Consider the following 26,599-nt stretch of genomic DNA (forward strand, 5'->3'; position numbering starts at 1 on the left):
CTCCCGAGGACGGGGCCGCTCCATAGTACGCATGCGCGAGCGCCCTCTGACGCACTCGCGCGTACGTAGTATGGAGCGGCCCGTCTTCGGAAGCCCGAGTGCTCCCGAAGACCTCCGAAGTCCCTGCGGCGGTGGACGCGAACGGGGGAGCCAGCGCAGCACCGAGGGCACCAGGAGAGAAGAGGGAAGGCTCATTGGGACCGAGCATTCCCTTTCCTTAGGTGAGTATCTGACTTTTTTTTTTTTTTTTTTTTTTACAGCGGTACCCATTGGCTTTAAGTAAGTAACTATCATACAGGAAAATCACCAAGGAAACAGGTTTGTGCTGTGAAACGTTCTCCAATTTCTGTTGCTCCTTCACTTGCATCTGATCAGGGCTGCTCAACTCCGGATGAGATCCGTATAGTTGTTATCCGGATTTTATCCGGTTAAATCAAATCTCGTGTGTGTGTGTGTGTGTGTGTGTGTGTGTGTGTGTGTTTAATCTTACCCATCTGATGTCTTCTTAGGTCCATCCCTCATTGCCGTCCACACGCGTCACGAGACTACAAACACTTCCTTCAACCTGGAAGGAGGAAGTGTTTGTAATCACGTGACCGCCGCTTGGACCGCATCGTGTGAGTCGCCGAGGGACAGACCTAAGAAGACGTCAGATGGGTAAGATTAACACCCCCCCCCCCCACAGGTGATTTGATTTAACCGGATGAAATCTGGATAACAACTATCCAGATTTCACCTGGAAGGAGGAAGTGTTTGTAATCACGTGACCGCCGCTTGGACCGCATCGTGTGAGTCGCCGAGGGACAGACCTAAGAAGACGTCAGATGGGTAAGATTAACACCCCCCCCCACAGGTGATTTGATTTAACCGGATGAAATCTGGATAACAACTATCCAGATTTCATCTGGTTCCGGAGTTGGGCAGCCCTGCATCTGATAGAGGAGATTTGATCATTAGTCTCCATCTGCCTGGATCTAGTCTTCTGTCTTTGTGGTGTTGCTGAACAGACAGGATTCTGGGTTTTCGTTGTCCACATCATTCCAGTAGGGTAAGATGAAGGGGAGAGTGCCCACCTTCTCCTCCAGGATTGGCCACAGTTTGGACTCCACGAACTGGTTACCTTCATCAGATAAATGAAGCCCGTCTGACAGGTACACTGTATAATCCTGTGAACACATCAATCACATTGGACAGTACTGATAAATACTTTATATACAGTACATTACAAGTAAACAGGGCCAGCCATAAGGTTCAACGTGCCCTGTGTCCAGTCTTAGCAAAGTGAGCCATTTAAACCATTCTGCATTTCCTTCCATAATACTATAACAAAAACATCAGTACGTGCAGTATTGGTGCACTGAAATCTTAGTTTAGGCTCATGTGTTTTAATGCACATTGTGTAGAATATAATTTGCAAGGCACGATGTGTTGTGTGTTGCACAAAGATCATTTTTGCACTGTTCATTTATTTACTACTTAACTTTCTGGGTTTGCAAAACTGAATTCCTGTGTGAATGTCACGTTACAAAACTTTGTACTTAATGCTTTTAGACATTGGTGGTAAAGGAATAAGGACCCATTTCCAGTCGGCATCTCACAAGACGGACGCCAAGACCTTGCAGTGATGTGAGAACGTATCCAAATCCCTCTCAACATATGCATTTGGAAACCGGATGCTTTTTTTTTTTAATGCACGCCTTCCAATCTTTCTGCTGCATGAAAATCGAATGGCAGTTTATAGATTTCAATAGGCTGCGTTTCCCTGTCCAATTTCAGACACAGGAAACCCAGCAAATCGGACATTATGGAAATGGGGGGCACAAAAACGTTTGCTGGCGGAAGTAGTTTTGCACTGAAAAGCCTTTAGAAGTATGGCTATGCAACAACCTATAGATATCTGTGGCAGTCTAAGGGTTAACCCCTTGGCAGTTATAAGGATTAAGGCTCAGGGTGGAAAAAACAAGCCAGGAGCAGTAACCCCCCAGCATGACTCTTGGTAGCCGCCGGCAGGACTGTGCAGAGCATAGTGCGCAGCGGGCGTTTTAACTCCCCAGGGATCCAGATGCCGGCAGCCATTCTCCTTCCTGTTCTCGGAGTCTCTGCATCCCTCCGGTGAGATTGCAATTTGTCGTCATGAGGACAGACAGTGGTCTCACTATAGGATTACAGCGTCACCCGGAGGACGGAGGGAGAACTGCAGAGCTGGATCCCAGGGAGGTAAGTGCAGGGCTGCTGCAGATCTCTCTGCGGTTTGATTTCCCCCCCCGTTTTTGGGTCTAAAAGCTTGCAAAAAAAATTGCACCGCATTTAGACCCTAAAATCGGGAAAGAATCAGACCACCCGGGGGGGGGGGGGGGGAGGGGCTGGTTAGGGTATTTGAGGATCAGGTGTGACATGGTATTTTCACTCTTTCCTACCACATGACAGAGGTGAAGGCATGTTATGAAAATACAGGGTTAGGCAGGGAGGTATGGATGATTTGAACGGGGCGCCACGCAAAGCTGGGATAACCTTGGTGGATAAAGAATGGGGATATCTGTCCATTTCAGTAACAATGGAGACGTGGTGGATAGAGCATCGTGTGTTTGTGTATAGCACCTTTATTGAAACGGGCCGTTCTGTCATTTAAACACAGAGACGTTTTCGGAATCATTTCACCTGTCACCTTGTGACTATTTCTTATGGGACTACCTCAAAGCACGAGTATACATAGACAAACCACGTACACTTGAAGCCCTGAGTGAGACAATAAAACGAGAAATTCGAGCAGTTCCACGTGAAATGCTTCAGAGGAGCATGGTCAACTTTTCAACACGTCTACAGGAGTGTATGGACAAAAATGGACGCCATTTAACAGATGTTATTTTTCGTACTTAATGTTTTAATTTTCTTCTTTTGATTTTCTTCAATTTGTCTAATGGCAACATCCAAGCAACACATTGATAAAATTACATTTTTTTTTTTTTTTTTTTTCCACAAAACTTAAGTGTGTGTAACTGTTCTTTCAAATCATCCATACCTCCCTGTCTAACCCTTTAGTTGTGGGCACAAAAACGTGCATGTTGGTTTGAGTTGTGGGTTTCAGATTCAGGCTGGAGTACATTGACCTCATGGACCCTATCAGTGTGCACCATCACCCCAAAAAGGTTACTTTCAGCAAAAAGGATTAGACTACTACTATTGTAAATGAATTAGGCCTTCTTTAAAAAAAAAACAAAAAAAAAAACCACTACAATATTTACTCTGCAAATGCTAACATCTGCCAGCAGATGGCGCTAGTAACTACAAGATCTACAGTACATACCTAGTTCAAGCAATAAGCTATCCAAATACTTAAATGAGAAGTTTGTGTTTAATTAAAAAAAATTGAGAGGGAAAATCTCCTTACCTGACTTCCTTCTTGCATTAGATTCCACAGATCCACAACATCTGCGCCGTACTCCTGAGCAACCTGAGTGCAGGCCTTGGCATATTCCCCAGTTATATTGTTGTGACGATTCAGTTTACACCCTGGATAATAACAGCATGGACATGTAGCCACTTACATCATATTACCTCAGGCTATTTTCTTACAAGGAGAAACAGCCAAGCCTTACAGAAAAATTGCACTAGAGACATACCTGACAACATTCTATTCTATTTTAGGAAACACAAAAGGTTATGAAGAGCCTCAGTAGAAAATATATGTGTACATGTACCTCTATCTCTCTCCCTCTCTCTCCCTCTCGCCTGAACACACCTAAGACTGCACTGAATAAACAGTGACTAACACCCCAAAGAAATCCCTACTTGTTTCACACCTAAAGGGGCTTCATCAGGGAAGACCCCAGTGAGTACTAAGTTGCATAATTATTATTATTATTTAGTATTTATATAGCGCCGACATATTACGCAGCGCTGTACAGTGTATGTATATATATATATATATATATATATATCTTGTCACTAACTGTCCCTCAAAGGAGCTCACAATCTAATCCCTACCATTGCCAAATGTCTATATTATGTAGTGTAAGTACTGTAGTCTAGGGCCAATTTTTAGAGGTAGCCAATTAACTTATCTGTATGTTTTGTGTTTTTTTGGAATGTGGGAGGAAACCGGAGTGCCCGGAGGAAACCCACGCAGACACGGAGAGAACATACAAACTCTTTGCAGATAGTGCCCTGGCTGGGATTCGAACCGGGGACCCAGCACTGCAAGGCGAGAGCGCTAACCATTACGCCACCGTGCTGCCCAAGGTGCATAAGGTGCTAAAGCTACAAGGTGCTAAGGCAACATAAAGTGCAATGCATAATATCAACAATCTATGCACAAAGCCAATTATGAACCAAGAGTCTGGCAAGCTCATAATGTCTTTTTTTCCACCTGCCAAGCAAGCAGTATCTCCCTCTGTGCATATAACTCTCAGTATTGAACATTCCATACAAATCACAGATGTCTCCACTAGTGATAAATTCTGTAAGTAATGGAGAGGAAAGATTTTACAATGGGGAAACACTGACTAAATCTATAAATGAATATTGTAAAAAATAAAAAAAAATTTTACATTATGTTATTTTTACTACTTCTCTTTAAAGTGGTTTCCCGAGCCAAAGCTTGGGTCAAAAGGAAATGCCTAAAAAGAGGCAATCCTCTGGATCCTGTAGAGTCATCTCACGCCACCCTTCACTCCCCCGTTGCTGCTCACAGACCCCCCAAAGATTTCTGATAAGGGCTTTTGTTGGAAATCTGATCAGGACCGCGGTCCTTTTCAAGCACAAGGGCGGCTACAGCTGCGCCTGGATAACACTGCTGCTGGAATCACTGTTGTCAGACTTCACCACCAGGAAGTCCAGGTGTAGCTGGAGCTAAAGGTGCCCATTAACAATACAATCACTTGAATGATCGACTGTACGATTCATCTGATCATTTACAGTTAATGATGCTGATTGACGACGAACGTGTTCTATACAAATTTCAGTTTGACTTTATTAGTCTGATCAGACTGCTTATCATTTTTCCCTATGTTGGTGGGTCTGAGTGATAGTTTCCGATCGATCACAACGTTCGAATGGTTGATTGCTTGGGAGATTGTAAAGTTAATGGGCGCCTTAAGGCCTCTTGCACACTGCAAGCAATTCAGATTCCGCTTTTTAATCTGTTTTTACTTCCGATTCAGATTTGCAGTTTGCTCCTTGCACACTGCAAATCTGAATCTGAATCGGAGGTAAAAACTGATTAAAAAGCGGAATCAGAATCTGAATTGCTTGCAGTGTGCAAGAGGCCTAACACAGGACCTATCTGGGCTCTCTGCTGATGATGATTTACTCATACCCTCAAACTGCTTTGTGCAATTTTTGTCCCACAATGTCCCATTAAACTTTCAAAGTACCTTTCAAAATGCACTGTTTCTCCCAGGATGCCTCGTGAAGCGGTGGTGGAGTAATGAGGATAATTTTATCGGGTGTGATGCCCACAGATTTCAGATAGTGGATCATAGTCTTCAGATTGTCTGTGTATTCCTCCAGGGGAACATGCTGCTGTGGATTCTCATCTGTGTGTGAAAGAAAAATAACAGTCATTACCTCTCATTGTGGAGCCATCATCCCTGCTGGGAGTCCAGTCCTAACTGTCATCATTAAGCTACATACACACGTCAGATTTTTTCAAACGACCCGTCGTTTGGACGTCAAATCGGGCGTGTGTACAGTCTGTCGTTCAGCTGATAAGACTGGACTTGAGTGATCTGCTGAGCGGATCATTCAGAAACAGCCTTATCAGTCCGCCTACAGTGCGTACACATGTGCTACTGTTGGCTGAACGTCCGCCCAGCAGGAGGGTCCGGCGGACCCGTCATTGCCGGCGGTAGTGTGTGTGTACGCACCTTAAAGGGACACCGAGCAGTGCAGAAACTATGGAAAGATGCATATCATTTTAAAGCTCTCTTTTTCCTCTTTCCAATGATATATAAACCGCCGCCCTACGCCTTTTAGTTTTCACTATTTTCGTGATTGAAATTGCCGCGGCTTTGATCGTGAAAATAGAGTAAACTAAAAGGCGTAGGGCAACGATTTAGGTGTCACCAGAAAGAGGAGAAAGACAGCTTTAAAATGATATCCATCTTTCCATAGTTACATTGTATTACACAGGGCGACTTTTTCTGCGGAATGGAGCTGCTGACTTTGAGAAAAAGTCGCCCTGTGTTTTCTCTATTTTCGCGATCGAAATTGCAGCCGTGGCAATTTTGATCGCGAAAATAGCAGAAACTAAAAGGCGTAGGGCGGCGGTTTATATATCATTGGAAAGAGGAGAAAGAGAGCTTTAAAATGATATGCAGCTTTCCATAGTTTCTGCACTGCTCGGAGTCCCTTTAAGTCATGCGTTGGCGGGATGGTCAATTTACTAACTGCCCACCTTTTTTTTTTCCAATCTTTCTAATTACTCTTCAGAACAAGGCCTTCCTTTGTCTCAGTCCCCGATTCATATTGAATTCACATGAAAGCACATTCTGTATCTGTGGTTTGCAATCAGGAACTGTGTAAAGCATTTCTGAACAGTCTAGTCAGGTTATGGCAGTGGTGCCCAACTCCTGTCCTTGACGGCCCTATCCATGCCAGTGTTTGGGATGGACAGAGAAATGTGCTCTGCTTGATGAACTGCACCTTTCCTGATTCAGTCCCATCAGTTCATGTGAGCTGTGCCAAAAATGTGTGAGGACCTCTGCCCTCGAGGACTGGAGTTAGACAGCCCTGGCTTATGGTGTGAGCAGAGTTCTTCCACAGTAACACATAAAAAATTACAATAAAACTATTCTATGTTGGTTTGTAGTCAACAACTAGATGATGTAAATCAATATTTTGCTCACAGCATTGTCAAAGAACATCCTGCTCAACCCCCTTGCCATTCCAATTCTGGCGGTAAGGGGGCAGCGCAGCACTTTTAATTTTTTTTTTTTTAAATCATGTAGCGAGCCCTGCAGCCATTCTGATCGCTTCCGGCGATCGGAGTAAGCAGGAAATCCTGTTTAGAACGGGATTTCCTGCTGGGCTTCCCCGGTCGCCATGGCGACATCGTCGGGACGTCAGAGGGAATCCCGATCCACCCCTCAGCGCTTCCTGTCACTGATTGGCCAGGCTGCGCACGGGGTCTGGAGGGGGGGGGCACGGCAGATAGCAGCGGATCGGCAACGAGCGGCGGTGATCGAATGTTGCAAGCAGCTAGCAAAGTGCTAGCTGCATGTAACAAAAAAAAATTATGCAAATCAGCCCAGCGGGGCCTGAGAAATCCTCCTGCGCGGGTTACCCCGAGCTGAGCTCGGGATAACCGGCAAGGAGGTTAATGGAAGCAGACAAAGGGTTAATCTTCCTGTGTTTAAATATTTGCTGTGTCTGCTGAGGACTGACTAATTTCTGTGCTGACAGCTGAGATCAAATTACACTTGTGATTACTACTGCTCTCTAAAACATAGGTTGCATTTCTCTCTGTTTTCCTTTTGCCCTGTGCAAAAGTTCAGGTCCACTTTAAACAATATCAGTTACCTGGCAGTCTGGCTGAGTACAATTAAACCATCTGATCATTTAAATTTGACACTAGTGTTGCCCTACATAAAATACTTCCAAGTGAAAAGCCATAAAAATAAGGAAGGCGGAGTCACTTGCACTTGCCTTGTAAGGAGCAGTCATTGGCACCAAAGAAAATGGTAAGTGCAACTGTGTTTTCTGCCTGGGCGCTGGTAATCAGTTTCGGGAGAATGTATTTAGCCCATCTGGTGTTATACCCGGACAGACCGCGGTTCAGGACGTCACATTTTCTGTAGGTAGAAAGAGCATATTGCTAAAAATACAGGCCTATCGTAGCCAAAATGGAGGAAACGAACATACAATGGAACTGTCACTTCCTTCAACAGCACTAAGAAAGGTGTACACAATGTATAGCATTCTTTCCATGTAGGATACATGTTTCTTATTTTACTAGCAGAAGCCACTGACCAGATTTCAACTGCTGAATAATCCGTCAGTCATGTCATTTTTGAAAATAACTTATTCAATTAGCTTCTGCTTTCAGATATAAAGGTCCAGATCAATCTCTCTCAATGCTCTCAGTGGCTTCTCACCTGGTCATGTGACTTTTCTTCGAGGTACAGCTGTCAGCAGACTTATTAATAACAGCTTGTCATACCTCTCCTTGGCATCCTCATGGTTGCATGCATGTGTTTTAGAGCAGTCAGCCCCAGTCCTATGCTTATTGTCGAAGAGTGTGTTCATGTTAGTGCGCATTAATGCATGAGGCTGGGCATGGTGTTTGGCACATGCATGGTGAGCGCTCTTAAAATGAACCTTAACTGTAGAAAACAAAACAAGTTTAACTTACCTGGGGCCTTTACCAGCCCCCTGCAGCCGCCCTGTGCCCGCATCGTGACAATGGAATCCTCCGGTCCCCTGCAGCGACCCTCTGTCACTTGGATGCATGGCCCTGGTCCGAACACATAATCGCTTTCATGTGGATTGGAGCGCTCTGCGATTGTGCAATACAAAAAAATCTCTACTGCACATGTGCAGAACGCTCCTGGGGATGGGAGTGTGATCGAAGACGCTCGCGGCCACAGATGCGCATGCGCAGTGGCCTGTCAACTCGCTAGTTATCCGGCTGGAAGAGGATTGCTGTGGGGGACTGGAGAGACACTTGGTGACAGCGTGGGCACATCGCAGCTGCAGGGGGCTGGTAGAAGCCCCAGGTAAGTTAAAGTCTTCTTTTTTTTTTTTTTTATTCTGTTTAAGTTCCCTTTAAGCTGAATACTCACCTCACGACACAGGAAGATGGATCCCAGTGACGTCCCCCAACAACGAGCGTTCCTCGATCCATCTCCTTGCGGGTGTACGCGATGGCATATGACGGGCGCAAACGAGGGATCCGATGTTACAGTCATTGTTGCTGCACATCGCAAAATGTCAATTGCGTAACTGCACACCTGCACCCATGTTGCGAGGTTGCAAAAACAATTGCTATTCCCTTAAAAAAAAATTGCCAGTCATCGGAAACCTTGGCTGGGCTTCAACTTTAAATAAGTAGATACGTTGTAATAATGTTGAATTACAAGATTTGTATATCGCCGGTATCCATAGCAGCCCCTTTTAATGAAAATGGAATTTCTCATTTTTAAAACTAATTTTACCAGTTAACGACTAACAAACAAACAAACAAACACAGAACATTTATATCGCGCTTTTCTCCTGGCGGACTCAAAGCGCCAGAGCTGCAGCCACTAGGGCGCGCTCTATTGGCAGTAGCAGTGTTAGGGAGTCTTGCCCAAGGTCTCCTACTAAATAGGTGCTGGCTTACTGAACAGGCAGAGCCGAGATTCGAACCCAGGTCTCCTGTGTCAGAGGCAGAGCCCTTAACCATTACACTATACAGCCAGACTAAGGCCTCGTTCAGACTATGCGGGCTGCCGTGCGCATTTTGGCAGCGCGTATAGTGTGCGACACGCAAGAACGGTAGAAGGGCATAGACAGCCCTTCTACCGTTCCCATCATATGCGCTGCGTGGCACGCATTTTTGTGAATCGCAACGCAGATCCCATTCATTGTAATGAATGGGATCTGCAGCGCAGCACATAGGAGCGCAGATGGCGTGCGATTGCATTGCGTTCCGATCGCACAGCCATCTGCGCTAAATGATGTGAACGAGGCCTAAACTTTAACTGTGTGGCTGAAAGCTGCACTCACCTTACAAGTTTGCTAGAGAGGGCGGATCCCCATCCATTGGCTTCAAATGCAAACTAGATGAAAGAAAGAAAATCAGCACATTAATAGATTCTGTTGCAGAAAGAGAGGGGAATACAAACCATTTACTTATTTTGCCACCCATGGTTCAGATGTAACCTGGTGCCTCCAGATACCTCCACGGATCCTCAGTGGGGTTACATATTTTTAAAGGACAGGGGAGGTGAGGAAATAAAACTATCTTTACATGCCTGGGGCTTCTTCCAGCCCCAAAATGTTGCTGTGTGTCCCTTGCTGCAGCTCCAGTCTTCTCCCGTCTACCGCTGGCAGCCTCTGAACATCACCACCCCAGTCTTCTGCGGATGCGTCGTGCTTGTGCCGCACGTGTATCGCCCACGTCATCAGGAGCCTATTGCGTAGACAAAGTACGCTCCAGCTGACGCAGGCGCACACCGGCGCAGGTCGGCAAACTTCAAAGGCTGCCAGCGGGGGACAGGAGAAGATGCGGCGAGGGAGACGTGACTTCTAGGGGCTGGAATAAGCCCCAGGTAAGTAAAGATTTAAATTTCCTCACCTCGCTCGTTCTTTACGTGTTGAATTCCATCACAGAATTATAATTCACCGATAAAAAAAATCCTGTGATAATTTTTTAAATGACTCCTCACAGGACATGACCATGATCCGGAGACCACACAGCCGTGGCAGCAAGTGGGTTCACCATGACCATAGAAATTCAAGACCCAGAAGTCAGCAGAAAAGGTCTTACAGACAATGGTGCACACCAATATACAAAATACAGAACTGGTACAAAATAAAGTAGTGGTAATGACAGTGACAAAAGTAACATGATGAATAAAACAACAACAAATAACATTTGTAAAGCGATTTTCTTCCGTAGGACTCAAAGCGCATATCAAATTCCAAGAAACAAAAGGGGGAGAAAGCCCTGCCCTTGCGAGCTCACAATCTAAATGAATGGGGGGGGGGGAGACAAGAGATGGGATAGTATACAATAATCATCTCTAGAGGCAGTGTGTTTTTAAATTATATAGTAAGAAGTACAACTTTACCAGAGGTCAAATGGGGAATGGCCGAAGTTGAAGCTCTAAAGGTCCGTACACACGCCGGAGTGGAGGCAACGATGGGTCCGTCGTCACCTCCCGCTGGGTGGGCGTTCCAGCGACAGTCCGGCGTGTGTACAGTCTGTCTGCAGACTGATACGGCTGTTTCTGAGCGATCCGCCCGGCGGATCGCTCAGAAACAGCCGTATCAGTCCGCCGACAGACTACACACGCCAGACTGTCGCTGGAACGCCCACCCAGCGGGAGGTGACGACGGACCCGTCGTTGCCTCCAGTCCGGCGTGTGTACGGACCTTTATGCTTGTTGAAAAAAGTGAGTTTTGAGGGAGCATTTAAAGATTTCAAAGGTTGGAGCTTGACAGAGGTGTTGTGGAAGGGCATTCCAGAGGAGGGGTGAAGCATGTGCGAAATCTTGTATACGCGAATGCGAGGAGGTGATTCTGCAGGAGGACACAAGAATGTCGTGTGCAGATCTGAGATTGCGATTAGGTTGATATCTAGAAACTAGTGAGGAGATGTACAGGGGAGATTGTGGAGAGCTTTGTAGGTTAGGGTTAAAGTGATCCGAAGCCGAAGTTCAGGATCAAAATGAGATACTTACCTGTAGAGAGGGAAGCCTCAGGATCCTATTGAGGATTCCCTCCCTGCTCTGATGTCCCCCATCATTGAGCGCGGCTCTCCTCCAGATCATGGCTGCCCTCCTACTCTGTAAAGGCCCGTGCAGTAACTGCGCAAGCCCGCCCGCACATTCACAGTAACATGGAGCGGCTCCGTCTTACTGCATGGCTACACTGCAGGAGGAGCAGCTGCGTAGCCCTGATATGATTAGTGGCAATGCCTTGTCACTAATCTTCTGGGGGGCCACGTTCAGTGATGGGGACGTCAGAATACAGATGGAAGCCTTAATAGGATCCTGAGCCTTCCCTCTCTTTAGGCAAGTATCTAATTTTGTACCTGAGCTTCGGCTCCAGTACACTGTAAGGGTTTGAAATGGATCCTCTGGTTAACAGAGCTTGACAGAGGGGAGCAGTGGAGGAAGAGCGAGAAGAAAGAGGAGACGAGCAGCCGAGTTCAGTACAGATTGAGGCTTGCCAGTCTGTTAGTTGGTAGTCCACAAAAGCAGTATATTACAATAGCCTAGACGAGATATTATGAGAGCATGTACTAACATTTTAGTTGTGTCTTGAGTGAGAAAAGGTCGGATGCGAGATATGTTATTGAGTTGGAGATGACAGGAGTTGGTTACGGAGTGAATGTGAGGAATAAAAGAGAGAGAAAGGAGTCAAATATTATCCCTAAGCCCGTGCTTTGGGAACTGAAATTATAGGGGTGTTAGTAACATTTATTGTTTTAGATCCATAAATATTTGGACCCAAGATATTTCCGATTTAACCACTTTTACTGTAAATAACCCCTTCTTAAAGGGAACCTAAACCGTAGGAAGTAAAAAGTTTCACTTATCTGGGGCTTCTCCCAGCCGTCCTGTGCCGGTCCTCAACGATCTTCCATTCCCCGCCATGGCTTAGTATCATACTGATCTGATCATACTGCGCAGGCGCAGTACGAGGTTTTCTCTTACTTTGCCTGCGCAGGATACTCTCGTGGCCATGAACGCGTATGAGGATGTGCGCCACCAGGGGTGCGCAGGCGCAGTGGACCGCCTGTTTATCAGTCAGCAGAACCGAAACTAAATCGCGGCAGGGGAACGGAGGGCCATGCAGGACCGCCGCGGGACAGGATGGCTGCGGGGGTTTGGGAGAAGTCCCAGGTAATTGAAACTCTAGTTCCTACTGTTTAGGTTCCCTTTTGAATAAATGGCAAAAACCTTTATCCTCTATATGCAGATCATGCTTCCTTGTCCTTTATACAAGCCTAGAGGCAAAAAGCTCATCTGCCAAGCTTATGTATTGCCCTGTAATGCATTTATATATGTTAATAAGGTCACCTCTCAGTCGTCTTTATTCCAAGCTAAATAAGCCTAGTTTGTCCAACCTTTCTTGGTAAGTGAGACCTTCCATTCCTCTGATTAATTTGTATTTTTTTCGACTATGTCAATGTCCTTTCTATGGTGTGGTGCCCAAAACTGTATCCCATACTCCAGATGTGGCCTGACAAGTGAATTATACAGAAGGAGTAGTATACTAGCATCTAAAGATTGTATTTCCCAGTTAATGCATCTGATGAACAAGGGCAAATAGGGTCACGGTGGTCGCTTCTTCAACCGCATGCGCTCCGACCACCGCTACAGAGCTATTTCCACCAGACACAGGAACTCCTTTTTCCCCCCAAGCAGTGCGCTTTCTGAACTCTAGCCATGAACTTGAGCCATGCACACAGCAAAGCTGAATAGCAGGGCTGTCACCCAGACCTAAATAGCCTGTATGTACTTAACCTGGGGCAATTCTTCATTTCATGTGTATTTGCACCTAGTACTAATTAACTAAATAGCAGGACTAGCTAAGCACCTGTTCTACGTCTGTTCATTTTGCACATGTACTTGCACTACTTTGTTTCAATGCCTGCATCTGTTTTTCAATGCACTTCTGTATTGCTACTGGCTAGTTATGTTTTGATGTTGTTCTTGTACTATGCTCTATGCCAATGTATACCAAAAATAATTCCGGGTGTGGCAACTGCCGCACTTGGCGAAATAAATCGGATTCTACTTGCTTTAGCGTCTGCTGCTAGGAATAGTATACGATTACTTAAAGGGCAACTGTAGTGAAAAGAATATGGAGTCTGTCATATTTATTTCCTTTTAAACAACCCCAGTTGGCTGGCAGCCCTGCTGATCTATGTGGCTGCAGTAGTGTCTGATTAACACCAGAATCAAGCATGCAGCTAATCTTGTCAGATCTGACAATAATGTCAGAAACACGTGGTCTGCATATGCTTGTTCAGGGTCTATGTCTAACAGTATTAGAGGCAGGGGATCAGCAGGATAGCCAGGCAACTAGTATTGCTTAAAAGGAAATAAATATGGCAGCCTCCAAATCCCGCTTGCTTCAGTTGTCCTTTATAGGGAATTTGAAATGAAAATAAACTTATGAGATAATGAGTTGTTAGTGTAGTACAGCTAAGAAATAGAACATTAGTAGCACAGATATGAGTCTCATATTATTTCCAGTACAGGAAGAGTTAAGAAACTTCAGTTATCTATGCAAAAGAGCTTCTCTGAGCTCTCTGACTAAGGGCTGGTGCACACCGAGCGGCTTTTTGGGCGTTTTCAGATCCGCTTGCGGCTGCGGATCTGCTTGGTCAATGTATCTCAATGGGGTGGTGCACACCAGAGCGGCAGGCGTTTTGCAGAAACGAAAAATGCCTGGGTGAGGCATTTTTTGGATTTCGGATGCGTTTCTGCCTCAATGTTAAGTATAGGAAAAACGCAAACCGCTCTGAAAAACGCCTGTTCAGAGCGGTTTTGCAGGCGTTTTTGTTACAGAAGCTGTTCAGTAACAGCTTTACTGTAACAATATATGAAATCTACTATACTGAAAACCGCAGCAGCAATCCGCAAAACGCTAGCAAAACGCCTCATAAAAATAAAAAAAAGCGTTTAAAAATCTGCTAGCGTTTTGCGGATCTGCTAGCGGGTTTTGGTGTGCACCAGCCCTAATTCAGTCAGAGAGCAATGCTATTTTCTGAAGCACTTATCTCAACCAGTCTCTCGCAGTTTTTTGTTTATTTTTCTGTTTGTTTTTATTTTATGTATTATTATTTATTTATTATTTCATTTTTATTGTTTGGTTTTTCTGCCAGGAAGTTCAAAAGGTCATTAGCTCTGCACTATTTCATCATTTAAAATACAGAGTGTAATATGTAAACTGCAAATATGACAGAATGATGCAATGTTATAGAAAAATAGCTATATAACTGAAAATAAAAAATATGAGACTTTTCTTTGCTACTAATGTTCTATTAATTATACGTACTACACATACAATTCATTATATCATACGCTTTTGGGGGCTTCAGTGTCACTTGAATTTATCACCAGTAGTCCCAGTCCTTCTCCAAGTTTGATGTTCCCGGCTGTATGCCATTTATCTTATATGGTGATCTACCATTGGCACGGTCAAGGTGCATTACTTTACATTTATTAATATCACATTTCATCTGCCACATACCTACCCATAGGGCCATGTGGTCAGGAATATGTCACTATCCTGCTTAGATGATTCTGCATAATTTTGTATAATCTGCTAAAATGACAATATTACTATATATTCCATCTACTAACTCATTATAAAATTAAAATTAAAAAGACTTGGACCTAGTACTGTCCCTTGTGGCACCCCACTGATAACCCATTTTCAGTATGGTCCGTTTACCACCTCTCTTTGCCGTCTGTCCCTTCTGTTAGGTTGTCCTACTATAGCTACAACAGAATTCTTGGAGTAAAGGCAGGCATACACTGGTCGATTTGCCACCAGATCGACAAACAGATAGATCCCTCTCTGATCGAATCTGATCAGAGAGGGATCTAATGGCAGTCCATACACTGCAAACAGATTTTAAATCGATTTCAGCATGAAATCGATTCACAACCTGTGGAACTGCCAGAACTGCTCCCCTGGCCAACCACAATACATTACCTGTCCATCGGCATGATTCCCCGGGTCCCCGCAGTCTCCCACTTCTTCCAGCATACTCCATCGTCCCTTCACTTCCTGTCCCGTTCTGTCACAAGCAGAAAGTTCAAACAGTAGAGCACCCTTGTTTGAACTTCGCTTTCTCACAGGACGGGACAGGAAGTTAAGAGAAGATGCCGGAAGAAATGAGAGACTGCAGGGTCCCGGGGACTCGCGCCGGCCGGGCAGGTGATGTATTGCTGCCACAAGGCGTCGGTTGTCGCTAACGACGCGCTCCAGACCCTCCGGCAATCGAGCGAAATTTTCCGCCTGGGCAGATCGACGGAATTGATTGATTTCGGATAGAAATCGATAGATCGGTCCGTGTTTGCGTTATCTATTTCACAGCAGATTCGATCACAGTGATCGAATCTGCTGTCTATCGGCGGGAAATTGTGTTAGTGTATGGGCACCTTAAGTGTGTGCCAGCCGGCTCTAACTACAATGTGGCCCCAGGACAAAAATAACCTGGGGCCACCTCGACCCAAGTTCATTCCCCAGATCCCCCCATTAACTTCGTGTTCCCCAAGACCCCTGTAAAGTTTTTTTGCAGCATAGCAACTCACCTGTTCCTGAAGGCACGCTGCTCCACTCCTCCGTGCTCTCATCTTTATTCCCCCGGGGGCGCCTAATCTTATGTTTCATACTGGCATGTGCGAGGTCACTGAGAGGATGCGGCCAGCGAGAATCAAGCTGGGGAGCCAGGATAGGCAAGTTGCTATGCTGCCAAAAACTTTGCAGGGAGCCCAGGTTGGGAGGGGGTGGGTGGGGAGACCTGTGGGGGAGCAGCACTCTGGGCCGTGGGGGAATTGCACAGGCTGCCCCTATAGTAGTGCCAGCTCTGGAGCCAGGCAAGGGTTGTAGTCTTTACCCCCTAATAGAGGTTTGCTGAATAACTTACAGTATCCCCTCTGGTGGAGACGCCTTAGTAAATCAGCTAGAGGCATGAGCAGAAGAAGGATCCACTTACCTGAGTGATGGAATCGCCAAACAAAATGACAAGTGGCCATGAAATCATCTCAGTGTTCAGTGGAGACCTAAAACATACAGGACAAAATAATCCATCGACTTCAAAGAAGACAGTATCATGTTTTCTAACAAGGAAAAAAAGTGACACAGAAATGTATCAAGGCAAGTTATCAAGGCAGGTGCAAAGATGGCAAAACCAACCAGATTAAAGTGTGGGTGTGCTTCTACTTAAAGGGTCACTTAAGGGCCGGTTCACACGGACGCTTGGCGGCGTCTACCGTCAAGCGTTCGGGACCCATCGGCTAAACTCTCCCATTCAAGTGAATAGGAGCGTTTAGCATTGCGCGGTTACCGTCGATTACCGTCGATTGCATAAACGCAGCGTTCTGATCCCGATTTAACGCATCGTTTCGGCCGTCCCTAGAAGCCGCATGCAACGTCCAGGGACGGCTAGCCGGCGCGGCCTCATGCAGTGTTCTCCCCAGGATCAATTAAGTGGGCGCGCCGCCCGGGTGAATTAAGGCCCCGCCCGGCTGCTATTTTGCATATTAGAAAAGCCAGCGCTGTTCTCTGCACTCAGCGCTGACTCCTCTGTGCCCAGCAAGCTCAGCTCCTCTACGTACGAGATCTCCTGCTTTCCGGCTGGCTCGTACACTCATTGGCTCGGCATGGCAATAGGCGGGGCCATCTGTTATACTGCATAGTGCTCTTCTAGGAAGTTAGAACGAGGTACGTTGCAAGCAGTCTCTCACTCTGTCTGTGCTTGCACGATCGTGAAGGGACGCTGGAGCCTGTGTGACTAAAAGCAGAGCTGGGCAAACTACAGCCCGTCTGGCTTTGTAATCTTGGTATTTATTGCCTCCTTTCCTCCTCATGGCTGTCTCACTTGTCTCTCTCCCTCCCCAGTCCCCACCGTACAATTGTTGTACAATTACGTGCCGTACTAACTTTCCCATCTCTGAATTACGGCACTTTTGTCAGACTGAAGAGAGGAGTGCAGGCAATCACTCACTTCCTCCCCCGGGTGTCAGACGCATGGAGCAGATCTCCACTCGCTGCAGAGAGCGGGATGTCCTGGTTGCCCAGAGAACAGCACACAGACAGCAGCGCTGAAGGGGAAAAAAAGCAGTCTGATCTGATAGGTACAGGCAAAAAAAAAGCTGTGACCTTAGGTCAGCTTGCACACATAAAGCTCTGTCCTGAAGTGTATTCCCACCCCCTCTTTTTTAACCCTTAGGATACACTAATCTCTGGAATCTCAAGGGGCCAGCATGTCCTTTCAAACCATGCTGAGCTTTGCATTTTCTCAAAAAAAAAACCCAGTTCATACCTATGTGTGAATTTGCAGCTTCTCAGTTAAATCTGTAGGACATGCTGAGCCTTGTGGTTCCACAACAATGGGGTCCACAAATAATGAAAACCTTACCAATCAGATGATTGGTAGAGGAACCAACCCCAAAAAACATTGACGGAACAATAGTGGTTGATCGGAACCATTAATGATGCCCAATACGTATAACAATATGATGTCTGTTTCACCTGCACTGTGAACCGGATTTGTGTACTGCAAATCAAGCCTATTTTTGTTTTGTTTTTTTCAAACGCAAACAAAAGGCACTGTAATAGCACATTGAAAACAATCAAACAACCGTTTTTCCTGGTTTTGACTTGGCAGGTTCACTTTAAGACAGATGGTGCATATATAATACTGGGTACACACAGATTTTCCGGCTGATTTACTGTCAGATCCATTATTTCAAACATGACCGATCTGCGTTCTGATCGATTTTCGAGCATTTTCCGATCAATTTCCTATTGAAGTGAACGGAAATCGATCGGAAAATGCTCGGCAATTGATCAGAAAGCAGATCGGACATGTTGGAAATAATCGTTCTGACAGTAAATCGGGCAGAAAATCTCACCTAGCATCTCTGTACCTAGCAATAAAGCAAGAGTCATATGGAGGCTCAGTGTTTTCCCCAGGCCTCCATCCGGCTAATTTTGGTAAGCACCCGGCTGATATCGTCTCGTTTCCTCCTTCTGCTATGCTGTCAGCAAAGCTTACACGGCCCTGCATTCCCCCTGTTGTGCCCCACCCGGCTACTTTTTCATGCCACCCGGCTGGAAAAAATTTCTGGGGAGAACACTGCTCATGTCCCCCTGCGGCTTGAGAAACGCCGATCGCGACGATCTCTGTACCGCCGCCACCGAACGGGACGTCACAGGACGACGCGACTTCCTGGCCGCCCCAACGTCGCCTGCCGTCCGTGTGAACCGGCCCTAAGGCTAGAAAAAAAAAATTCGTTTTACTCACCTGGGGCTTCTACCAGCCCCCTGCAGCTGTCCGGTTCCCACGCAATCTTACTGGAATCCTCCTGTCTCTGCCACCAGCTACTTCCGTTTTCGGCGACAGGCCTGGGAACGCGAGTGATTCTTCATTCCTGGTCGCAATAGCGCCCTCTATACTGCTATTGCGGCCAGGAACGCACAGAATCACTCGCGTTCCCAGGCCTATCGGCGAAAATGGAAGTAGCTGCCGGCGAGCGAGACTGCGAGGGCACTGGACAGCTGCAGGGGGCTGGTAGAAGCTCCAGGTGAGTAAAACTCATTTTTTTAAGTCTTAAAGAGAACCTGAACTGAAAATAAAAAGTCAAAATAATCATACACAGGCCATACTTACCTCCTGTGTAGTCTACGCCTCAATCTTTTTCTCCTCTCCTGCATCCCATTCGTTCACTGTGATCAATGGAATTCTCTGTCCTCCATTTTAAAAATGGCCATTACCCCATAACAGCTTCCTGATCAGCACACCGTTAAACTGTAATATCATCCATTTGAGCCATAGGGAAACATGGACATTACCTTGCACATTCAGTTGTAACTGACAGCAGCTGATATACAGTATAACTGACAGCAACTGGTCTATTTCCGTTCTGACAAAATGTTGTCAGAACTGGAAGTGATCACTGTAAGAGGAAAATGGTGAGCTTCTGAGAGGAACTGACGGTGAGGTAAGTATGTAATATTCATTTGCAGCTACATTGTGTTTATTTTAAATAATTTTACTCGCTTCAGGTTCCCTTTAAGTGTCCCTTTAAAGGACAACTGTAGTGAAAAGAATATGGAGGCTGCCATATTTATTTCCTTTTAAACAATACCATTTGCCTGGCAGCTCTGCTGATCTATATAGCTGCAGTAGTGTCTGAATCACTCCAGAAACAAGCATGCGGCTAATCCAGTCAGATCTGACAATAATGTAGAAACACCTGATCTGCTGCATGCTTGTTCAGGGTCTGTGGCTAAATTTATTAGAGGCAGAGGATCAGCAGGGCAGCCAGGCAACTGGTATCACTTAAAAGGAAATAAATATGGCAGCCTCCATATCCCTCTTGCTATAGTAGTACTTTAAATGACAAGTTTAATGAGAGGGCTGCCATATTTGTTTTTAAACCATACCAGTTGCCTGGCAATTCAGCTGATCTTTGATGCATTAGTAGTGCCTGAATCACACACCTGAAACAAGCATGCATCAAAACCAGTCAAACAACTGATCTGTATGCTTGTTCAGGGCATAAGGCTAAAAGTATTAGAGGCAAAAGGAACAACAAGACAGCCAGGCAATGTGCATTGTTTAACATAAATATGGACGCCTCCACATTCCTCTCATTAGGACAATAAAATGTACGCCAGTCTACTTTAGGGAAACCAGCAGGAAACCTGATAGGGAAATTCAGCTAAAGTGATTTGGGAGTGGCACGCTCTTGAATTCAGTAGGAGACCTTGGGCAAGTCTCCCTAACACTGCTACTGCCTATAGAGCGAACACTAGTGGCTGCAGTTCTGGCACTTTGAGTCCGCCAGGAGAAAAGCGCGATATAAATGTTCTGTGTTTGTTTGACTTGCTAGGTTTCCAATGGGTTGTAGTAAACAACACCCACAATATTTGGCAAATCACAATGCTTTATGTTGTCAGAAGGTACTGTGACCGGAGAACTTTTCCCTATGAGGTTTCCTGCTGGGTCCCCTAAACTAGACTAGCGCCAAATGCTAGTTCAATTATTATCCCTTCAATTCTGATCAGCACTGTACAAAGTTCTGGTTTATTCCCCACTAATTCTACTTCGTGTAGAAGAAATAACTTGCATAAAGTCACAGATTAACCATTTCAGCCCGCAGGTGTTTTCACCTCTAGGTCAGAAGCAATTTTCCCGTCAGCACTCCTTCCATTCATTCGCCAATTATTTTATCACTACTTATCACACCTAAATGATCTATATCTTGTTTTGCTAAGGATTATTTTATTCTAAATGCATTTTAACAGGAATAATAAGAAAAATAATCATTATTTCTCAGTTTTTGGTCATTATCGTTTTAAAATAAAACGTTCTACGGTGGATAAAACCCAAACATTTTATTTGCCCATTTGTACCAGTTATTGCAACGTTTAAAATATTTCCCTAGTACAATGTATGGCGCAAATATTTTATTTGGAAATAAAGGTGCATTTTTTCAGTTTTGCTTCCATCACTAATTACAAGCTCGTATAGGCTCAAAATAATAGTAATATACCTTCACAACATACATATTATTATTATTAAGTATTTATATAGCGCCGACATCTTCCGCAGCGCTGAACAGAGTATATAGTCTAGTCACTAATATTAAAAAGTTTAGTCCCTAAGGAAACTGTATTTTTTTTAAAACTGTAATTTTTTTAATTTTTTTTTGTAAACGTGACGGGCAGGGTGGGGGGGTCAATCAGTTTTTATTCAGTGTGTATTTTTTTTTTTTTTCTATTTCTACCTTAATTTTACTTTTTGGCCACTAGGTGACGATAAGCACTCTCCTGGAAGATACCAGGAAGTGCGAGATCTTTTTTTTTTTTTTACATTTTTGACATACGTTTCCTGATTGGAGGCATCTTGATTCATTCACAGGGGATCGTTTGCTTCGGGGGAACACTCATTCCTCTTCAGCAATCAATCCCCTGTAATAGCTGCAGGGAACGAGCCGCCTGCACGCGGATATGCGTGCACAACCGCCACAACACTGCTGGATGGATATATTTGTCCAGACTGCCTTTGAGTGGCGATTTTCTTACAAATATATTAATCCAGATTGGCTTAAGTGGTTAAAGGACAACTGTAGCGAGAAGTATATGGAGGCTGCCATATTTATTCCCTTATCTCCTTAGCGGTAATCCAGAGTCAGGCTCGGGACGGAAATCCGCAGCTCAGAGCAGTAATCCCATGCCTGAATGCAATTATATGCAGGATCTGCTGCAGATTCAAGATTCAAGCTCTCTGCGGTATGTTTTTTTTGCTGTTTTTTGGGGTCTAAAAGCTTGTAAATAAATTTCACGGCTTTTAGACCCTAAATCTGGAAATAATCATAATGCCAGGGAGGCCCTGCTGGTCTATTTGGCTGCAGTAGTGTCCAGCCAAGGCAGAGGCGAGAAAGGTTCCAGCCTCAGGGCGCAGTGTAGGAGGTGGCGCACAATTCACTCAGCTATCCTTCCCCTATTGTGTTTAAAGAGAGCCCGAGGTGGGCTCACAAAAAACCTGTCAGAGGTGTGATCGGATCAGGTAGCCGCTCCTGTGGGCCGCACTGACCCACTTCCACTTTCGTGACCTATAGGTCACGACGCTCTAAGGAGAGACTGTGTGTCTCTCGCAGCATGCAGGGAGGCGGGGGAGCGGCCAGGGAGAGAGAGCCGTCCAATGGCAGCTGTGGAAGCCCTGCAGGAACGCCCCTGGCTGGCGTTTTCAATAGGGAATCCCTCTCCCTGTGTTTACCTCCGAGATAGCGACAAATATTGTCGCTAATCTCGGGGGGCTATAACGTGGCGTGGGGGGGCAGAGAGCTGCGGTGTGGAAACACAGAGGCATGTCATGAGGCGGAGAACATGCCTCGGTGTCCCATCTGCCCACCTCGGGTTCTCTTTAACTTGTTGCCGACCAGCTAACGCCAGTGGGCGTGGCCGCAGCGGCAGCCTCAGGACCGCCTAACGCCAATTGGCGTCAAGTCCTGGGGCTCTGTTTTGCAGTAGATTGCCGCTCGGGAGACTGTTAGAAGGCGAAACTGCCGTCTTCACACATAGTACAGTGCTGCGATCAGCAGCAGCGCTGTACTGGGGACAGCCGTGTGACGCGACTGTCCCCCTGGGGGACAAGAGAGCAATCGGCTCTCATATGACAGCCGATCGCAGGATTGGCTGACTGCAGGGAGGGAGGGAGGAGAATATGAGGGGGGGGGAAAGTACAGTTTGTTTAAAAAAGTGACAGATAAATATTTATAAAAAAACCATACACCTGGGGGGGGGGGGGGGGGGGGGCGATCAGACCCCACCAACAGAGTGCTCTGTTAGTGGGGGGAAAGGGGGGGGGAATCACTTGTGTGCTGTGTTGTGCGGCCCTGCAACTTGGCCTTAAAGCTGCAGTGGCCATTTTAGTTAAAATTGTCCTGGTCTTTAGGGGGGGGTTACCACTGTGGTCCTCAAGTGGTTAAAGCAGAGAGAAATAAAAAGGGGGATACATAGCAGTGACTGCAAGCCAGATAACCAGAGATTAAAGAGAAACTGTAACCAAGATTTGAACTTCATCCCAATCAGTAGTTGATACCCCCTATCCCATGAGAGATGTTTACCATTTATCAAACAGATCATCAGGGGGGTCTGTTTGCCTGATATTGTGGTGAAACCAGGGCTGTGGAGTCGGAGTCGTGGAGTCGGAGTCGGGCAATTTTGGGTGCCTGGAGTCGGAGTCGGGAAAAAATGCTCCGACTCCTAATGAATTTGCAACTGTAATTAAAATAGAAAATATGATAAAATGTTCTATTTCTCAGATAATAGTCATTAAAAATAATGTATATCTACAGTAATAGCTGTGCTTAGTCCACAAAAATAAAATAAACCAATCAACATTAGTTACTTGTGCTGCTTCAATAAAGCAGTCCCCGTATTTTTAAGGTCAGATATACATATCTGATTGTGACTGTATATATGATGTGTACACAGGAATCTCTTATATATACTAAATAACAACATCTGTGCTGTAAGAATAAAGCCTGATGTGTAGCCGTGTCACTAATAGAGATGGTCAACGAGATGGAAATAATTCTGCATTGATGCTGATTTATGCAAATGTATGCACTCCCTTTGCTGATGAAATCAAATAATTTGATATGTTGTTAAAATTTGGTTTGGTGACTACAAATTAAAGGGTAACTGAGATGGATGAAAAGTAAAGTTTTATACATACCTGGGGCTTCCTCCAGCCCCCTTCAGGCTAATCAGTCCCTCGCTGTCCTCCACCACCCGGATCTTCTGCTATGAGTCCTGGTAATTCAGTCAGTCAGCGCTGTCCGGCCGCATGCCGCTCTCACAGCCAGGAGCGTTCTGCACCTGCACAATAGTGCTGCACAGGTGTAGTACGCTCCTGGTGGCGGAGTGTGTGCATGCGCACTACGCCCGACTGGCTCAAGTACCTGGACTCATAGCAGAAGATCCAGGTGGTGGAGGAGGACAACGAGGGACTGATTATCCTGAAGGCGGCTGGAGGAAGCCCCAGGTATGTATAAAACTTTAATTTCATCTGTCACAGGTTTACTTTGTTACACAGTAGTACTATACTCTACATATGCACTCCCCACAGAGCTGCAGGGAATCCACTGAGAATGCTGTGCACATTGAACGCAGAGGTGTTGTCTGTTTACAATTTCCTCATTCCCCTGCAGAGTACCTGCACATCATTCTTACATGCACCCACACTTACATTGCCTAGGGCCTGATAGATGTTCTTTGTTCCGGTTTGTACCTTTTACAAGTACTCTTACCAAGGACTAGTTTTAGTCTAAAGGGAATAAATATAGTAGTCTACATATCCTTCTCACTTCAGTTGTCTTGTAAAATTCCTAAGCGTTGGCAGTTAAGAGACGAATTTCATGTTACATACTTTTAATCAACAAAATTGTAATATGCAAATTAGAGGAGTCGGAGTCGAGGAGTCGGAGTCGGTGGAATCCTAAACTGAGGAGTCGGAGTCGGTGGATTTTTGGACCGACTCCACAGTCCTGGGTGAAACCCCTCCCACAGTGTGATGTCAGGACCATGGTTCTGACATCACACTGTGGAAGCTTTGTTGCATTGTGGGAAATAACTGTACTGTATACAGCTGTTTCCAACTGCCAAAAAAGAAAGCCACATCTCCTTCCACTGACATCACCTGCTAGTAGTAAAAATTTCACCATGTGATAAATGTCAGAATGTAAATCAGGGAGAGGAAAGATTTTACAATGGGCAAACACTGACTAAATAATTTATACATAATTATTGTTAAAATGAAGCACTTTTTTTATTATTACATTATTTTAACTGGAGTTCCACTTTAAGGAGTTGGGGGCCCAGGGGCGCCTCTTATGCTGGGCATACACGGGTCGATCCGGTGGCCGATTAGCCGCCGGATCGACTCCCACCGCATGCCCGCTCGTCCACCCAGATCGATTCCCGCTCATCCCCGCCGGCGCTTCTTATCTCCCGCTCGATTCGCCGCTATTGTCCGGCCGTGGGTATCGAGCGCGGAATCGATCCCCGCGGTGATCGGACACGTCGGATATCATCAATCGAGCATTCCGGCCGCGGGTATCGAGCGCAGAATCGATCCCCGCGGTGATCGGACACGTTGGATATTATCAATCGAGCCATCAGCGGCTCGATTGATAAGGGGGCATCGAGCCGTGTATGCCCAGCATAAGTCTAATAGCAATCAGTGTGTGACAGCTGGAGTTGGAGAGGTGCACTTTGGTGTGTCAGCCTTGAGAGCTGGAGGACCTTGTCCCGGCTCTGGTAGTGTCAGAATCACACCAGAAACAAGCATGCAGCTAATCTTGTCAGATCTGACAATAATATCAGAAACATCTGATCTGCTGCATGCTTGTTCAGTGGCTATGGCTAAAAGTATTAGAGGCAGAGGATCAGCAGGGCTGCCAGGCAACTGGTATTGCTTATAAGGAAACAAATATGGCAGCCTCCATATCCCTCTCTGCTTGCTATATTCAAGTACTGTAATAATCAAATTGTGAACCCTTCATTTATGAAGGGCATCAGATATTCCGTGTCCTCGTATTAAATGTTAACTATGCAGTAAAATCAGAGTGTGGAACTAATCAAATGTTCTTCAATCTCACACTGTAAATCACACCTGCTTTAGCCCCACAGCTCCTGTAACACCCACACTGCCTGGATTACAGCTGGGAAAGGGATGTATTATCATAAAAGAGCGTGTTAGTGCAGTTCTGTGTATTGGACATTGAGAACAAGGGAAAGACACTTTTGGAAATACTCACAGAGCTGCCGCTGGATCCAGACAATAGTGTTGTCCGGATCATGAACGATTCGGATCTTTGATCCGAATCTATTTTATGAGTCGATCATCCGAATCATCAAAATGAACGATTCGGATCGCAAAAGGGGCGGGGCCAGGCGCGACACGCCCCCTCTCAGCGGGCAGCGGGGTCCTGGAAGCATAGCAGAGATGGATCGCTCTGTTGGATGGGAGGCAGCCTTGCAGGGAGACAGGTAGATGAGAGAGAGGGGACATGGGTGCCACTGCCAGATGTGTAGAGCACACATACTGGTTATAACGTGCTGCTCGTTATAGGCTGTCTGTTCTGTAGTTGTGCACAGTGATCACATTGGAAGCTTTTGGCTCAGCACAGCTCAGTAACTTTGCAGACAGTGTGATTGAAAGGCAATATAATCCTCCTGCACTGGGCACTAAACAGCTGCACTTATCTTCTGGGAATGCTTTCTTTCACTGTGCGACCTTTTCTTTCAAAGTGTACAGATGAGCATATAGGTGAAATATATGTAAAGCATATGACTTCAGCATGTGGGTATTACGTGCAAACATTTCTGCTCTCTGCTCGTCCCTCCTCCCTTCTCTGTCCACTCCCTGCCCTCTGTCCATCTTCTCCCCTTCTCTGTGTGTCCAATCCCTCCCCGTCTCCTGTCCACAGACCTGTCCTGCTGTTCATTTCACCCCCGAATGCTTCCAGTAGTAAAATGATCCGAGATTCGGATCAAAGATCCGGATCTCTTCAATGATCCGATTCGAATCATCCGGATCATTGAAAAGATCCGAACTTCCCATCTCTACCAGACAAGGAACTGACAGGAGGGAGGAGGAAATCGTCACCAGGTCCTGTTCCCGGCTTCCCGC

General features: G+C 45.7%; 1 protein-coding gene across 2 annotated transcripts; it reads right to left on the reverse strand.

Moving 5' to 3' along the window:
- Window positions 1-719: 719 nt before the first annotated feature.
- IAH1 (isoamyl acetate hydrolyzing esterase 1 (putative)) lies at window positions 720-26,599 on the reverse strand. 2 transcript variants are annotated; one of them, XM_068280320.1, is made up of 8 exons: window positions 26,536-26,599; window positions 25,725-25,740; window positions 16,385-16,451; window positions 9,706-9,758; window positions 7,645-7,790; window positions 5,373-5,534; window positions 3,389-3,510; window positions 720-1,166 (listed from the first exon to the last, which is right to left on the reverse strand). In XM_068280320.1, exons 3-8 carry the CDS (start codon window positions 16,430-16,432, stop codon window positions 975-977), a joined length of 723 nt encoding a protein of 240 aa, XP_068136421.1. In that variant the 5' UTR covers window positions 16,433-16,451; window positions 25,725-25,740; window positions 26,536-26,599; the 3' UTR covers window positions 720-974. The 2 variants fall into 2 exon arrangements, with proteins under 2 accessions (XP_068136421.1, XP_068136420.1); XM_068280319.1 differs by lacking the exons at window positions 25,725-25,740; window positions 26,536-26,599 and adding an exon at window positions 23,028-23,160.

The sequence above is a fragment of the Hyperolius riggenbachi genome, chromosome 4 (assembly GCF_040937935.1).
Source record: "Hyperolius riggenbachi isolate aHypRig1 chromosome 4, aHypRig1.pri, whole genome shotgun sequence".
Classification (NCBI taxonomy): domain Eukaryota; kingdom Metazoa; phylum Chordata; class Amphibia; order Anura; family Hyperoliidae; genus Hyperolius; species Hyperolius riggenbachi.

What these genes read in the sequence shown, in the direction of transcription:
- IAH1 (XM_068280320.1), bottom strand. Translation starts at nt 16,432, where the DNA reads ATGATTTCATGGCCACTTGTCATTTTGTTTGGCGATTCCATCACTCAG. An exon ending in CTCTCTAGCAAACTTGTAAG is followed by an intron (nt 7,791 to 9,705) that starts GTGAGTGCAGCT and finishes TTCTACCTACAG; the next exon opens with AAAATGTGACGTCCTGAACC. An exon ending in TAATGCAAGAAGGAAGTCAG is followed by an intron (nt 1,167 to 3,388) that starts GTAAGGAGATTT and finishes ATGTGTTCACAG; the next exon opens with GATTATACAGTGTACCTGTC.